This window comes from Contarinia nasturtii, unplaced genomic scaffold (genome assembly GCF_009176525.2).
Source record: "Contarinia nasturtii isolate CC-2019 unplaced genomic scaffold, AAFC_CNas_1.1 Cnas_scaffold_2166, whole genome shotgun sequence".
In the NCBI taxonomy this organism is placed as follows: domain Eukaryota; kingdom Metazoa; phylum Arthropoda; class Insecta; order Diptera; family Cecidomyiidae; genus Contarinia; species Contarinia nasturtii.
Window position 1 is genome coordinate 1,502,561 of NW_022199493.1, and position 17,358 is coordinate 1,519,918.

Sequence of the window (17,358 nt, forward strand, 5' to 3'; positions counted from 1 at the left end):
AAAAATAAATAGATTTTAATTTTTTACATTTTTGAAAATAAAAAATCTTTTGTTTTTTTAATTTTGTGAGATTTTTTGTACACAATATTCAAAAATATTAAATTAATAAAAATGAATTGGTTGACATAACCTCACTTTTGTGTCACAATCATGATAAACCGATCAAATAATTATTAAAACGAAAGTGAGGTTATGTCAACCACTTCATTTTTATTGATTTAATATTTTTGAATATTGTGGACAGAAAATCTCACAAAAATAAAAAACAAAAGATTTTTTGTTTTCAAAAATGTGAAAAATTAAAATCTATTTATTTCTACTGTTTTATTTTAACAGTTTAACGCAGTTTAATCGATTCATTATGATTTTGCCAAAATGTGACGGCCATATTGTCACAAACTTCGATTAGTACTCGGAATACGCATTAGAGGTGTTGTTAGTTACGGGCATGATCAGGCTTCGCCATAGTATTTTTTGATGACAAGCCAATCATTAATATACCATTTGCATTCCAGAAACGAAAGTCATATGTTGGAAATCATCTGTTTGGAGGCGACTTTCTACTGATGCCTTGCCACCACTGTATAATAATACATTCTCTTCGCTTTGGTCTTTGATTTGTAGTACTACAACCAGGCTTCATTACCAACTACTATTGATTCATTTGCTACATTCGAGAAGCTTGAATAATCAATCACAAAGAGAAATGTGATCATCTGTCAAAAAAATATCAAAGGCTTTTCGAATGATCGCGAACAAACGTTCTCCAAGTAACATTTTTCGTGTGATATATTGAAGACACTGTCTGCTGTGATGCTGAGGATCGCAGCTAACGTACTATTGGGCATTTGGAATATTTCATGAAGGACAATTGGATTTTGGCCATAAGATCTAGAACTGTTTTCACTATTGTCACAAAAGTGTGAGAGTCAACATTCATCAAGTCTCTGCACAACTATTAAGATTTTTCTTATTCTTTGACTATGGTATACGATGGAGGAGGGTGGCCATAAATTACACGCAAGAAGTGATTGAAATCGTTTGATGCTATACAATCTTTTGTGAGATACCTAATCTCATTACACAGAAAGAAAATATCAGCCGACGCTATACGCTAAACCGACTGGTACGTGCGCTCATACGGTTTTACATCTTTTACATCTATTACCATACGATTTTTCGACTGTGCGAAGATCCGCACAAAGAGTAACGAATCAGTCGAAAAATCGTATGGTCACTAGATGTAAAAGATGTAAAAACGTATGAGCGCACGTACCAGTCGGTTTTGCGTATAGCGTCGGCTGATATTTTCTTACTGTGTATGATTTTGGATTTTTTAAGTTTTTAAAAAAATATCAAAATGACTAAATGTCAAATGTTGAACTTAACAAATGAAGTTACAGTAAATTTCATTATAGAGGCCGGTTGATTTTTCATATTAAAACTCAAGAGTTTTACGAAATTATTTTATATTCATTTTATTTTAGTTCTAAGCTACGGCGCACATAATCAATATTTAATCCATTCACCATCCTTTTCGATCACACGGGCACATCTTTTCGGCATACTTTTGCTCAAATTTTCAGCATATTCACGTTGAAAACCTTTCCACTGGCGTTGAATGAATGAACTGAGCTGCTTCAAATTGCGGTGTGTTTTACCACGAAGCCTTGCCTTCATAATGGCCCAAAAAATCGATCGGATTGCAATCGGGTGACTGTGGCGGCCAGTCCATTTGTTTAACGTCATATTCCTCCTTCCAGCGGTGCTGAGACGACTTTTGTGTTTTGGATCGTTGTCTTCTAATAGAAGCTAATTCGAATTGCCGTTGCCATAGAACTTCTTGGCGGTGGGTAACAGTGTCGACGAATAAAGTTGGTTCATCCTCACAGCGTTTGGAATGCCCGTGAATACGGTCAACTTTCCAAAACCACCTTCACAGAAGCAACCATAAACATGCACCTTTTTCGGATGCTTTACCGTGCGAACGACCACTCTCTTTTCGGCTCTAGACTAGGCATGGGAAGTGCTATTCACCAGCCAAAAGAATGACTCGTCAGTGTATATAACTTCGCTCCAATCTCTTGTTGAATTTTGCTTTGTCAATGCGTTTTTCTTCTGGTTTTCTGTCAAAAGTGATTTCTTCATTGTACTGCGATAATGAACACCGGCGATATCCAATCTTTTCTTGAGTGTGGACCGCGAGACCTCTATTTTAAGATGGCGTAGCCGTTCAACACCTTGGCTTAACGACATACCTTGATTTTCGTCGAACAACTTAACTATTCGCTTATCTTGCTTTGGCGCGGAGGCTCGGTTTGGCTTAACATTGGGCTGATCGTTCAAAAATTTTTCGTGCTTATACTGCTGGATCCACTTTGTTACGAACTCTCTTGACTTTTTAATGTGTTTTGCGACCTTCACTATTGACCATTTTGGTCCTTTTGGATGTAAATGCAAAAACACCGCTTCAAAACGCTTATGAAAATATTCCGAATCCATATTTTCGTTGCACAACAATCAATGTAGTGATTTGAGAACTGTCAATGTTAATTGGCGCATTAGCTTAGAGTGCCATCTGGCGACACCAAAAATATTTTCAAGATATTTGAAACTTTTTGTGGTTAAATCAACCGGCCTCTATAATGAAACATACTATATATATTATAGACTTCTCTTTATATGCTAGGCTAGAAACTTTTCCCTCCCCCTGTATCATACATTTTGATTTATTTCAATCATGCGTCAATAACACTATTTATTGAAAAAATATTCCATCATTGAGCGATAAGACAAGTGCTATGACATCAAAAATTGTATTTTTAAGTGACGTAAATCATTTCTTGTCATCATAAATCATGGCTTCTGATAAAGGTCACTTACTGTAACATTTTATCACAAAATTATTGTCATTCTTATATCAAAAATTTCCATTTTTGAATTTCCTCTTATCAATACATCCAAAAATTATTTTCTCCAATGTGCTTTATCAAATTCAAATTTTAATTTTTTAATGTACAAAATTAGCGAAATTTTTTAATGAACATAAAGAAATTTTTTGAAAAAATCGCTTAAGACCTTCTGATTGTTTAATTTACACATATATTTCAAGTTTTTCTAATTTTTCATTATTTAGGTTTCTTGGTTGATGGACAATTACGAAACGGCTGAAGGAGTTAGTTTACCACGTTCAACGCTATATAACCACTATATGCGTCATTGTAATGAACATAAATTGGATGCTGTCAATGCAGCTAGCTTTGGAAAATTGATTCGATCAGTTTTCACTGGGTTGCGTACTCGACGTTTGGGTACAAGAGGAAATTCTAAGTATCATTACTACGGTATTCGAGTTAAACCAGGTTCCAATTTGGAAACAACGAACGATGATAAGACACAGGCCCCTAACAACTCTCAAGCCCATCAACATACAATCACGCCACAATCTGCCTCGAACACCGTTGTGAAGTCCCGAAAATCGGCATCTAGAGCTGAATCATATGAAGCTTGCTCACAAGTAAGTTAATTAGTCATTTCAGAAATGGATTTGGTGAAAAAGTGAGTCTAATGTCAAATTTAAATATGCATATTAATGCGAGTAAAAGAGACAACCATATAGATTTCACCAACAAACCGAACAAAATATAATTTTAGTATTTCTCAAATATAACGATATATATATTGACAATTTTATGTTATATTGCTGATGTATGTTTGCAATCAAAATGGGAATCTCGATTTTTCGCGACATATGTCATGATATTATTGAACTTAATTTAGTTGCTTTGTTGTTATTTTGATTTGCTTCTGTTGACAAGTGAAAAACGTAAAGTAGTGGAAAAAACTACAAATTTTGAAAGCATGGATGAATCACGCAGATGCCGCCTCCTTTTTTCTATGCGTCTGGTATCTAAAATTAATAGTTGCATGAGCTTAAGACATACATTGAAATAAATTTTAAAACGATTGAAAACTTAAACAAAAAAATGTCCAACCAATTAATTTCAATATGTGTTGATAGTTTCTTGGTGATGGAAATAGAGCAATTCCACTTTTTCCAACGATTGACTTTGAGAATGATATGCCGGAAGACATTACGCTCGAAGATGTCGATACACTTCGATCAATTTATCGTGAGCATTGCGAAGCCTTCTTAGATGCAATACTAAATTTGGAATTCAGTACAATTGAGTCGCTATGGAGAGAATTTTGGCGAGCACAAGACAACAATAATGTAGATGAATGCGAAGAGGAGAAATATCTCAGTAAATATAAATTGTATAATTTACTACAATGTAAAGCTGTCCAGGAATTCATAAAAGAGGTACATTATAATAAAAAAAATATTTAAAAGTTTGCTAAAATAAGGCGTAATTGATTTCAAGACATTGACACATTACAGAAAGATTACGTTCTTACGGCCACAAACATTTATAATTTAAATAATATTTCGATTTCTATTTCAGATTGATTATGGTTTTTATCAGAATATGGTTGATGTTCTCATCCCAGATGTACTGCGCCCAATACCCAGCGCACTGACACAAGCTATACGAAATTTTTCCAAAAATCTTGAAACATGGATGACTTCAGCTATGACTGGCTGTCCACAGAAAATCGTTCAAATCAAACTAAGTGCTGTATCGGCATTTAGTCAAACTTTACGTCGATACACATCGTTAAATCATTTGGCACAAGCTGCACGTGCAGTATTACAAAACAGTACACAAATTACACAAATGCTAAGCGATTTGAACCGTGTTGATTTTCACAATGTACAGGTCAGATAAAAAACAGAAATAATAAAACTTTCTTAGTTATTTATTATTCCTTAGCAACTATATTTATTTTTTACTCGAAATCTCTTGAAATTTGACATGGAGTTTTTTTTTTTTAAATATTTTCGTGTATTTAGTTTTAAGCTGAAAATAGTTACTGCCATACAAATTTTTCCATTTTCTAAGTCAAAAATGAAAAGGTCTGTTGGAGAGGTATCCTTTATTTTCATCGGAATGAGACTAAGTATTAGAATGGCTGCGAAGATAACTTTTATGAAATTCAACTTGATTCGCCACCTTGATGTGATAATCCATGAATTTTTATCGATTCTAGCAAAAAATTATGATTTGAAAACAATTGAAAGGCAGTTCTTCATAAAATGGTCCATTTTATATTGCGAGTTGAAAACATTCCTTTACATCAGTCAGTATAAACATACCGAAATCAGGCCAGAATGCTCATGGCTCAATGTTCATGGCTCACGATTTTCTATGCAAATGACAGTGTACAAATGGGCGTATACCAAAGTGGAATCACATTAGTTTTGCTCTGAAAGAATTCTAGCTTCAAATGAGATTAATTTGTGAAGGTTTGTACGAAAATGTTGCCTGAAAATGTATTTTATTTTCATCTAAATCACTTGAAACTTCTCCAGTCGTTAGTTTATGATCGAAAATGATGGTCTCAGACTGAGACTCTCAGTTCATTTTGAGTCGATGTGTTGAAATTAAATAAAAGTGCTATTTTTCAAGAAATCGACTTAACGGGGAGATATCATCGTGAAACTTGCACACGTGATCTACACAACAAATAGAAAAGTTCCAGGTGGCAAATCAAGTTGAATTTCATACAAGTTTTCGCAGCCACTCTACTAAGCATTCAAAATCAACATAGATCATAAATTTTTAGTAAATCGCAACGATTCGCAGCGTTTAGTGATAATTCGAATTTCAATAGAGTGTTTTTCGATGGTGTTTCAATGTAAATTTTTCAAGTTTTTGTACTTTCACTGAAACAAAAATAAGGCTACAACTTTCTTATTTGTAATTATTGAGTTGAACTGTACGGTGCGCGATTCATCTATATTAGATGTGCTTCACGATAGAAGGTTTAAAATGCCAATAGCAGCGCCTTCTAAAAAATATCAGTTGATGTATATGAAGAAAAAAGGGGTATTTTTTGAGTTGGAGTTTTGAATATACTACCAAAATTTGTATACCACGAGATCGATTCAAATGATTCTTGTGGCGTTAGTTTTCGAGTTTTCAACCCGATATTAAAGGTCAAATGGCCCAATATATTTTTTCACATGAAAGTTACTTCCAAAGAAAACTAAGTTAGAAATTTTTCATCGGAGTGGAATTTTGAATGTTTTGCGGGGGTCGATTTTCACCAAAAATGAGTATTTATCAAATTCGATCGAAACATTATCAAAAATATTGCAATGAATGCAAGAGTCCTCCCTCTACAAGATATAGCAATTTATAGGTCGGTCGGAAGATGTTTTCAGAACATTTCATTATGATTCGGACCGGTACGAAGCTGACTCTTTGCCCGCCGAATCGATTTTCGATATAATTTTTGAAATTTTTGTAGATCCGACGACGTCTATTTTACTTCCTTTTATTATGTTCTACGCAATGACCCAATTTTTTTTAAAACGAATTGTGTGGCTTAACTTCACTTGAACTGTAATACAATGCCTGATAGGTCCCCCCCTCTGGGATATTGCATGAATTCAAAATGTTACTAGAGTATAAACAGTCAATTTGGGTTTTCCGGGAAACTTCTGAGGATAATTGTGGAAAATCCTGACGTGATGGGGGAAAACGAATGACGCCATTGAAATCAGCGCTCCCAAATTATGTAAAACCGACTGGTCTCGTTTCTGTCAGAAATTTGAAGTTGAAAAATGACGCACAGTGTTACTTGTATCACAAAACTAATGTCGGATTCAGTTTTTTCGTGAATTCAAATTTAAGTTAAATATATGTAATAAATGCATGTTGTGGATCACAGCCCGGAAAAGGTCATCTTACGGATGTAAGACATTTTATTTTTTAATAAAAAGCTCCTTCACAAAGAAACTACTTAAATGAAACCGATGATATTTGATACCCAATTCGAAAGGTATTGGAACGTAGAATAAGAAAGTGTCCATGATCCATTGTTTTTCCGATGTGATTATGATAATTATGAGAAAACTGAAATTTTCAACATCAGTTTAAAAAGGATCCATAAAGAAATGCTCATGAAATTCGAGTATCACGGTAATTTAAAGTTCAAAGCGTATAAAAAGTTAAATGCTAACATAATTTTATATGATATTCTGATCCTGAAACTTTTTGAAAAAAATGTTTGAAGAAGAAAGCCGATTTGTAAATTTTTCATCATAACCCTAGGAGGGAGACACAAATTATATGAACCCATGATTACAATATATAAACTATTCCACTAATCCGTCATTTCATTGTCCAATATATTGTCGCAATTTTCCGCTATTCAATTATTTGAAAACTTATTTATAGTATGACATTTTGTTACAAGGGGCGGAGATGAGTGAGACCCAAACATGTGCTTCTTCTTCAAAACAATACGTATGTAAACAAGCATCACATGTACAGCAGAAGTCAATAAGTATTCATCACAGAAACAAAGCTGAGTAGCGCACGCATGTATTTGTGTTTGCACTGCTGTTATGGCGTATACTTTTGATGTTTGTGAGTTAGTGTGTATGTATTGTTTTGAAGAAGAAGCACATGTTTGAGTCTCACTCGTTTAGATGTAAATTACATTGGCATTTCCAGGCCATGTTTTGTTATAATTCAAATTATTTTTTTCGACAATAATATTTTAAGAAAGTGATTTTATTTTTTTGTATTGTTTTGTAAATTTGTTAAATTAAAAAAATATTACAAAAAACAAATTTTCATATCAAAGCAAATTCAATGTTTTAAATTCTGTACTATTGACTACAAAAACATTGAATCTAACGAATTTTCGCTATTGCATACATGGCATTAGTGAATCTATCCAGCTACTGAATTGTCTATTCTAATTTAATTCCTCGAATTTTTACACTCAAAGTCTAATCCTATTCCACGTGTCTACCCCCTAGTCATAACCGATATGTAAACTTAGCTTAGTGATAAAAAGTAATTAGGAAAATTAAAGTATTGCCAGTGCGTAATTGTTTCGTCTCATATTTAAGGAGCAAGCGGCTTGGGTTTGTGAATGTGATGCATCGACAGTACAAAGATTAGAGAATGAATTCAAAGCAGCTCTCCAACAACAAAATTCCTTGGAACAATGGGCATCATGGTTGCGTTTAGTAGTTGATAGTGCTCTCAAAGAATTTGAAGGGAGACCAACATTTTCGAAAGCCGCGCGTCAATTTTTGTTAAAATGGAGTTTTTACAGTTCGATGGTAATTCGTGATTTAACACTTCGCTCAGCTGCAAGCTTTGGAAGCTTCCATTTAATTCGACTGCTTTATGATGAATACATGTTCTTTATTGTTGAACATAAGGTTGCAGAGGCAAATCGAACGACTCCAATTGAAGTGATGGGAAAAACTGACCGTACTGTAAGATACATTACATTTAATACATTTTATAATATTTTGATATCAAAATGAAAACAAATTTATTACGTTTTTGTTCTTGTTTCTAGAGAAACACAACTCCAGACAACAACATTGATTCATTGCTTGAAACTACTTATGGCGATGATGAAATAAAAAATGAAAATAATCCAAAGCGTATGCGGCAAGGTAACTCAAACGTGTTCGAACAAAATCTCAACATGAGTCGCGTTTCTGAGACGGTTGAAATCAGCACATTTCAATGCTTTTTTAGGCGCAACTTCAAATAATATACAAAAGCGTGAAATTTCAACTGTTACAGAAATAAATGGCGTAACAATGCCTAGTCATTTGAGATACTGAAGAATTGCTATCCGTTATTTCGATTTTTTTCCATTATAATCATTCATATTTTATTACAGTGGTTCCCAATTGGTGATCCACGGACCCCTACACTCTTCGGTAATTTTAATAAATGACTATGATTATAACTAATAAGTTGAGGCCTATTAGCTTTAACTATATAATAATAATAATAACTGCACCGAACAGCGTTCCTTCGCCTTGGTGGTTAAATATAATATAATAAATATAATATAATACAATTTGATTTTTATCAAGCATTTTTGAGAGAGAATATGAAAAATTATTGTCTCTTTCCTTTCATGTAAATAATAATATAAATTTCATAAATCAATTTTCCAACTGCTCAAAATTTCTACAATCCATAACAAATATCTTTTATTTATCTGCTTTGCTTTAAATAGTTTTCTATTCTCAGTTTGACTGTTGATAAATTTACTTCTAAATCAATTAAATTTTTATCACTGTTTGTCATTTTTTTGGTATAAAAATCGTTGAATGATGTAAGCATATAATTTATTGGTTCATATTTTATGTAATCAGTTCTCCTAATTGGTAAATCAAATAGTGGTGTTGCTCTGGTGTCATGTGCTGGATCATAATATTTCATACTGTTTGAAACATAAGTTGACTTTAAATCTCCGTGAATAATTTTGAAAATAAAAGACACTTGCGCCATCTTCTGTCTCTCCTCAAGAGTAATCATTTGCAGAAATAGTAGTCTGTGTTCGTATTTTGGCAGTTGTGTTGACTCTATTCTTTTGCATATATTGTCGTAGTGTGGATTCCATATTTCAGATCCATACTCAATAATCGGTAATATAAATGTAAAGTAAAGGCGTTTTAACGTCCATGTGTCGACAAAATCCCTGCTGTTGAATTTTAACCAAGCCAATCTTGATTTTGCCTTAGCCACAGCATGCTCGATGTGTTATTTGAAATTCATCCTTATCAAGCAATACTCCCAAGTCATCATACTTCATTATTTCAACTCTTTCAATTTGCACGCCTTCTACGTTGTAATTATATTCATATTTCAGTGATCCACGATGATATGTTATTAATTTTGTTTTGTTAACGTTTAACTAATTAGTTATAATCATTATAAATTAGTTATAATCATAGCAGCTATCAAACTGTTTTTCATGACAGTGGTGAACATCAAATGATTGCCCGAGAATGAAAGCGAGACTTCTATTCACAACTTATTGAAATTTAACACCACCATACAAAATATGCTGACAGTCAGCACTTTTTGCATGGCGGTGTTACATTTCAATAAGTTATGAATAGACGTCTCGCTTTCATTCTCGGACATTCAAATATTCTTAATGGGAAGTTTTAAATCTAAAATGTGGCTACTACCATTTTTGAGATATATGTTAATAATGGCGTGCCGCGAAAATTTTCAATTTTCTCTCATGGGCTGCGGGTCTCACTGGGTTAGGAACCACTTTACTATGTATAAATTCATTTTCTTCTGCAATTTCATTTTCAATATATGTTTACCGATTATTCCCATTACTTATCGAATAATTTCCATTAATTCCATTCTTTTCTATATATTTCCCAGGTATGCGGTTAAGTTAATTAATATTAAGTTAGAAGGAGCACTTATTATTAATATTTTGTTTTGTGTGATTTTTGTGAATACCATAGAATTGAGATATGCACAATAATATATATATATAATCAATTGAACAAAACGTGTGTGCACAAAACGTGTTTCAGACATTGGACATAAAATATTACGTAAAAAATGAGATAAGATAGATTCAAAGATAAAAGATTTTTAGAATCATAATGTTTCAATTAAATGTATGCTCTAAGTTGACTAAATATTACAGCAAAAAAGTGATCGTATCATCATAAATATGCATAAATAGCAGATCCAGTTTATCTTTTTACGAAACTTGTTGTCACATCCTTTCGTTGAAAAGAAAGTATCTCGATTCATAGAAGTTATGTGTTCCGTTCACTTTCAATGGAAATCTATCGATATAAAAAAGCACTGTTATGAATATACGTCGGGCACTGAGCCCGATATTTTTCGAAAACCATGGCGTGAATAGATACATATTTTATATTTTTGAGAAAGAACAGAGGCCGAAAAGCGACAACACGAAACAAATCAGAGTTTAGTTTTAGTTTGAAATTTTTCTCGGGCACTGATCAGGCACTCGAGTGCCCGATGTACGGTTTTAGGGTTAAAATGATTTTCATCCGATGATATAATTCACGGCCATTGATTAATTAAAGAAAAATCATCAAAAATTCTACCTACCAACACACGATGCAATTGAACACAAATGTAGAAAAAAAATACAAAATTGGAATACAAGCACAGTTATGTTTAAAATGGATGTCAAACGTTATGGTTTTGGCATCTGCAGCAGTCATGCATATTCACGTTTCAAAAAAGTTTACCGAAACAAAAATCATTGCGACAAATTGTGTGTTATTTTTTCTGCGACAAATGAACCATTAAATGTTAAGTAAAAAAGAAATAAAAACTTAACTTTGCGTTTGACTACATGTATAGTCTACACGAAAATGACCACCAAAATGGGTCGTGTTACATTTTTCAACGTTAAAATGGATAAAAAACGTTACAATTTCTTATATTTTTTATTATGGTCATCAATGTTCTCCAGAATCGAGTAATCTTAATGAAAAGTGTTTTGTCGAAATGCTATAAACAGTAATTTAAGATTCTATTGCTTTACTTTTTCAAAAACTATATGTAACCTTTAATAATTTAATATATCCCTAATTTTGCAATTTACTGCGCAAAGCAGATAGAATTTAATATTTAATATGGGAATTATGATGAATGATGAATGTATATCATTATTTGGAATGCATTAACTTTATCCCTCTTGGTTATTCTTGTACGTTAGAATGTTTGTCGCATCTGTAAATAAAAAAATGGATACATATGTAAAGAAAGTATTTGGAATAAATTTAGACGTCCGCCATTTGAACAACAAACACACAATATTAATATCGTTTTTATTGGTTTAAACCTTTATTGGTCGAACCTTCAAAATCATGCTTTGGCGATTTGTCGATTTCTTTCAACTTTCTCTCGAACCTTCCCGCTAATTGTTGCTTGTTTCAAGTATTTTGGACCTTCGCCTATAACTTACATCCAAAAACAGACGAGAAATAATTAATTTGGTGTCTTTTTGTGAATTTTAAAAAATGGTTCTTTTTTCATGGAAATGCTATTTTTTAAGAAGTGTGACTCACACTTATTGTGGTTTTTTCTGCTTGCAAAACACAATTTTGTCCTTAATCAGATAGTTCTCAACAATATTTGGTTATAATTCTATCGATTTCAACAATATTTGGTTGATAATGGAGCATGTAATGGAGGTTTTACCTTACGTTTCAGCACCAAATTCTCGAATAATGGCTCTAAAACACCTTCCGAAGAACATCGTACCATACAAACACCCATTTATCAAAGTTCGGTTTGTCCACGTCTCTAGCCTTATATAGTAGTGCCCTAACATAGTCATGCAAAAGAAACCACTTGCACTTCATTCATGGTTCGATAAAGCGATGAATGTTTCACTATCCAAAATGATGATTTTTTCAGTGCAACATGCTATGAGGCGAATTGAACAGCCAATTTTTGACACTATTTGGAATTTTTTCGTTACCTATTTTGCTGATTCCTAATGATCGTGTCTAAATCTATTGTTTTAGTTCAAATTTGGATGTGCTGTTGTAACCATAAGAATCACCAAAAATGAATTTTTGCTTGACCAACCCGGTTTTCGGTACTTGATGACAATTTTGAAGAGTTTGAGCATTTAAATTTGGAATACGACCGTACTTTTTGCATTCTTTAGAATCTTTATATTCATATAAAGTCCATGAAACACGATACATGGTTCGAAGACAGATTAGTTCATCTTTAGACACATGCAGAATTTGTTTTGAACTTAGCTGTCCAAAACCATTTGAGACTGTTTTTTGTAAATCAAATTTGTACGTCATCGCGAATGAATATAATTGAATGGTTTGTTTTTGACAGTAAAGCAGAGGTACCGTTTTATGTGCTGGGTGCAGGGTTGACATATTTGCATTTGTTTGTGCGACGCAATAAACACCTGAATTTATTCCAAAGACTTTCTTTACATATGTTATTTTTATAGTATTCAACACATTTTCAGTTCTAAATGTGAAAACTCATTGGAATTCTGTCCTAATAAGAGATTTCGAAATTTTTTATAAGGACAGAATTTCAATGAGTATTCACAAGCTTTTGAACTTTTGAACAAAGCAGCGTAAATACAGCATGTCAAAATCATCATTTTCCTTGACGTTAGCTGGTTTTGTTAGTATCGCCATCTAACGTAATAATATTTGAATTATTGGAAAAGAACATTCAAAAAACACTCTTCATGAAATATTTTTAATTAAATAGTCTTGGAGTATATAAGAAAAATTAATGATTTAAGTTGAGTTTTTAGGAGTTGTGGTTGTGCGATTTAAAGATTTAAATTCACACAGAAAATTTATGTATACAAAAATTAAAGAAAAAATCGAATAATAAAAGCATTCAAAAATTTAAAAAAATTGTTTATATATTAACAATTTGAAATAAACGGTGACACTCTGAAGCCCAGAACAGTCCGTATAAAAAACCGGATATATATATAAGGGTGGGTCAATTTTTTTGCATCAAGTCCACATCGCGATTCTGGTTCTATGGATCATAACAAGCATTTTTGCCCAAGGAACCATATGTCTAAAATGAATTTCGAGCCTGCGGATTTTTCTAGGTAGCTATTTTCCAAAATATTTAAAATCGACTTAGACATTGCATTGAAAAATCAAAAAAATATTATTTTTTCTCTAGCCAAATGTGTGTGCGGGGGTTTTCTGGGTCGAGGAATCCATTTTTGACATTTATTTTGCTATATAATAACGTTTTGATACGATTCCCATACAAAAACTGGCGAAAATGGTCATTTACTTCTTTTTTTCCAAATTTTTTTTTGTTGATGTCGATTTTATCATCGGTGAGAGAAATTTTTTGGGTCAGCTGCCCTCCAACTCCCCTCACCCCCTAGGGGGTCATAACCCCTCAACTCCTGATTTTTTTACCTGAAACCAAAAAATTTGGCTTCATGAATGCTGCAGCATGCCAAAAAACCTTTAGAAAATGTTTTTTCCAGATGCCTTCCGAGACACAAGTATAATACACAAATATTTATTTTTTCTCAGCACGCGATTTCTTATTATATTTTTTACGATAAGTATAGGAAATGCGTATCTGTTTCGAAGGGGCTCTTTTATGTGTCGACATCTATTGATAAATAGTCAAATTACAAATTTACTATTATCTAAGATCCCCTTTAAAAATTAAATTGTGTTCGTTCGTTCGTTCGTAGGAAATGAAAAAACAAATTTTGTTCGTTCGTTCGTTCGTTCGTAGAAATTGGGAAAAAAAATTCTTTCGTTCGTTCGTTCGTAGGAATTAAAAAATAAAAATTTCGTTCGTTCGTTCGTAGCGATTTTTTATTTCAAATTATAGATAGAAGTGGTCGAGAATAGAGAAATTTTTTTTTTACTTTTAGTGCTCTATACCGAGTTTCCGAGAGTTTCATATAAGGTTGCCATGTAGATGATGAAAACTTGCGAATAATGAAAGAAATAATTACTTTTTTTTTTTTCGATTTACAAATAATATTACATTTTCTGTATCATCTGGTGAAATCAGAATGAAAAAACTCGCATTCCTTATCATCTAAATCACGATTGACATTCAGTCACTATTCAATAGGTTTTAAATGAGAAGTTTATATGAAACTCTCGGAGACTCGCTATAGAGCACTCAAAAAAAAAATCCATATCCTGATTTGGGTGATAAGGAATGCTATTTTTTTCATTCTGATTTCATCAGATGATACAGAAAATTAAGAAATATTTGTAAATTGAAGAAAAAAAAATTAAATATTTTTTTCATTTTTCGCGTGGGAGGTTTGTATGAAAAACACGGAAGACCGCTGAAATGGCAAATACAAAATATGTACAGGCGTACGATAGTGTCATTCCAGCGGTGAATCTAAAAAAAATTCTGTATCACCTGGTCCGATCAGAATGAAAAAAAATCGCGTTCCTTATTATCTCTGTAACGATTGGCATTCGCATATTATTTAATGGGTGTTATTTGGCTGCTACATGGCAACCTTATATGATACTCTCGGTATCGAGCACAAAACAATTCTCGAACACAGCTAAGTCGTATATATCATGTGTTGTGAACAGAACGTAAAAATTTGTCATCTCTGTCACCCAAATCGAGCTTGGCAAATCTTTTTTTTTCATACTGTCTCGCTCACCCGTGCATTCATACTTGTTTACAATCGACATCACAGCGGACGGCAGTTCGCGCGAGTGACGAAACCACATTAGTGTGTTGAAAAGTCGAACTCGCTATATATACACGTAATATACGAAATCCAGACCTAGAAGGCCGTTGGCCCCGGTTGATGTATGGTTGGAAAGCCCTTGGGCTATAGATCAAGAAAAAATATAAAAGTTTGAAAATCGGTCCACCTGTCTTCAAAATATGGTCCTTTCAAGAAAAGGGTCAAAATTCAGTTTCATGACCATAGATGGCACTAAATGAGGTCATTGACCCCTGAAACATCTATATTCTTATTCTAGAGCTCAATACCTTTCCAACGACCCCCTAACCGTCGAAATCGATCAATCCGTTCGAAAAATTTATTATTTTAAAAATTTCATATGAATTCCTATGAAAAATCAAAATGTCTGTCTGTCTGTGGCCAATTTTGCGTAGTTGTTTCTGATCTTTTTGAAACTTCCTGTGATTAAAGTACATAAAAAACTAAGACTTTTTTGTTCCGGCACTTTTCGATTTGGGCGCCATGTTGACCGTGGCCGGCCTCCAAAAGTCACTTTTCGACTTTTTTCCCTATGGTCACCGAAGCGCCATGACTTTACACCCACCCAGACATATGCATATCATTGGAAAGGTCTTGAGGTGAGCTATCGAATGGAGTCATTTTCGGTCCAAAAATTTCAAGTTGGAGTGGCCAAATTGGCCAAAAACCAAAAAGTTACCGTTTGGCCGGACACATAATGGTCATTAGCTCGAAAACTAGCCTTTCATGGTCACTTGAAAATTTCACCGATTTTAAGGCCCAAGTCTAAGCTATAAAATGCCGCATAGCTTATATCCCTAAAAATTCTTGTCTTCACGATATGGCCTTTGATAGTGCGAAAATGGCCAAAAATGGCCAAAAATGACAAAAAATGTTAATTTTAACATTTGAAGTATTTTATGGGCCAAAATGTACTCCAATGACTCTGTAAATATGCTCTATGACTAGCGAAACAAAATTGAACAAAATATCGACCGTTTTGGATGGCTATTCCACCAAAAATCGGCCAAATGTACCAAAAATCGAATTTTCACAAAAAAGTCTAGATGTATGAAATATGAAATCTTAACAACAAATAACTACATGTTTGATGGTTTCCTCGCATAAGATCGATAAAATACCGAATTTAAGTCCCCTACCACCAGGCCAGAAGGTGGACTATCGTCGGGAGAGGTGCATGCGGTTAGTCACAAATTAAATTAAAAGAAATCTACAAAAATGTTAGTATAAATGCAAACTATGCAAAAGGTCATGCAAAAATGGCCATTATTTCATACGGTCGCTGTGGGACCTAGACTTGACATAACCAGGACAAATGCATATTCGTTCGAAAGGACTTAAAGTAAGTTCTCAAGTGGTGTCAAATGCGACTTGAAAATTTCACGTGGGGGTGGCCAAATTGGCAAAAAACCAAACATTGACCGTTGACCGCACACATAACGGGCATTTTTGAAAAAGACTGCATATGTTCTCTTGAAAATTTCATCAATTTAAGCCTCAAGTCAAAGATAAAACAATATGCATACCACATACCACTGAAAAATACCTCTGTTCCTCATTATGAACCATAATTTGTATAAATTTGGTCCAAAAATAACCTAAAAATCTATATTTTCATTGTATTTGAAAAATATTCAAATTCATGTGTCTTGAATCTTTAACTTGGAAAATAGCGCTTACAAAACTATTGATATCAAATAAAAAACCTCTATCAAGGTGAAGAACGAGTGACGAGACCAAAATTTGAAACACAAAATTTCTGATATCAATTTTGTGACGAAAATAGTTGGTAGATATATTTTCTGTCTACTGTGAATATAAACTTAATATACATTTGTAAATTCGGAACGTTGCTTCATTGCATCAGCATGAACTCAAAGTAAAAAGAAGAGAATTTTTGCAACGTTTCGAATATACAAATGTATATTAAGTTTAGATTCACAATACACAGAAAATATATCTACCAACTATTTTCGTCACAAAATTGATATCAGAAATTTTGTGTTTCAAATTTTGGTCTCGTCACTCGTTCTTCACCTTGATAGAGGTTTTTTATTTGATTCTATTAACACACAACTTACACTTGTATTTTCTGTGCAAAATTGCAAATGGCGAGTATTAACTTCGGTATCATAATACTTGATACTAATTGTAATACGCCATATTATGATCGATCTTAATAAATAATACTCATGTTGAAACGAG

The 17,358-nt window shown here is 33.1% G+C and overlaps 1 protein-coding gene and 1 long non-coding RNA gene across 13 annotated transcripts in view; one reads left to right on the forward strand and one right to left on the reverse strand.

Annotated features, from left to right (window-relative positions):
* LOC116347872 (transcription factor RFX3) overlaps positions 1-11,723 on the forward strand; it is a 45,001-nt gene extending 33,278 nt beyond the window's left edge. For 10 of the 11 annotated variants that reach the window (XM_031778634.1, XM_031778636.1, XM_031778638.1 and 7 more), the window contains 7 exons: positions 3,137-3,517; positions 4,022-4,324; positions 4,467-4,781; positions 7,991-8,365; positions 8,452-8,551; positions 8,785-8,824; positions 10,299-11,723. In XM_031778634.1, the coding sequence (XP_031634494.1) occupies positions 3,137-3,517; positions 4,022-4,324; positions 4,467-4,781; positions 7,991-8,365; positions 8,452-8,551; positions 8,785-8,801 (1,491 nt within the window). In that variant the 3' untranslated portion in view covers positions 8,802-8,824; positions 10,299-11,723. The remainder of the gene's footprint in view (positions 1-3,136; positions 3,518-4,021; positions 4,325-4,466; positions 4,782-7,990; positions 8,366-8,451; positions 8,552-8,784; positions 8,825-10,298) is intronic. The other variant, XM_031778637.1, reaches the window with a different exon arrangement.
* On the reverse strand, positions 9,546-12,454 carry LOC116347874. Of its 2 annotated transcripts, XR_004201728.1 has the most exons (4): positions 12,394-12,446; positions 12,111-12,304; positions 11,767-11,869; positions 9,546-11,639 (listed from the first exon to the last, which is right to left on the reverse strand). It is a non-coding gene; the product is annotated as an uncharacterized LOC116347874 (long non-coding RNA). The 2 variants fall into 2 exon arrangements; XR_004201727.1 differs by having other exon boundaries at positions 12,111-12,454.
* Between the last annotated feature and the right edge of the window lie 4,904 nt (positions 12,455-17,358).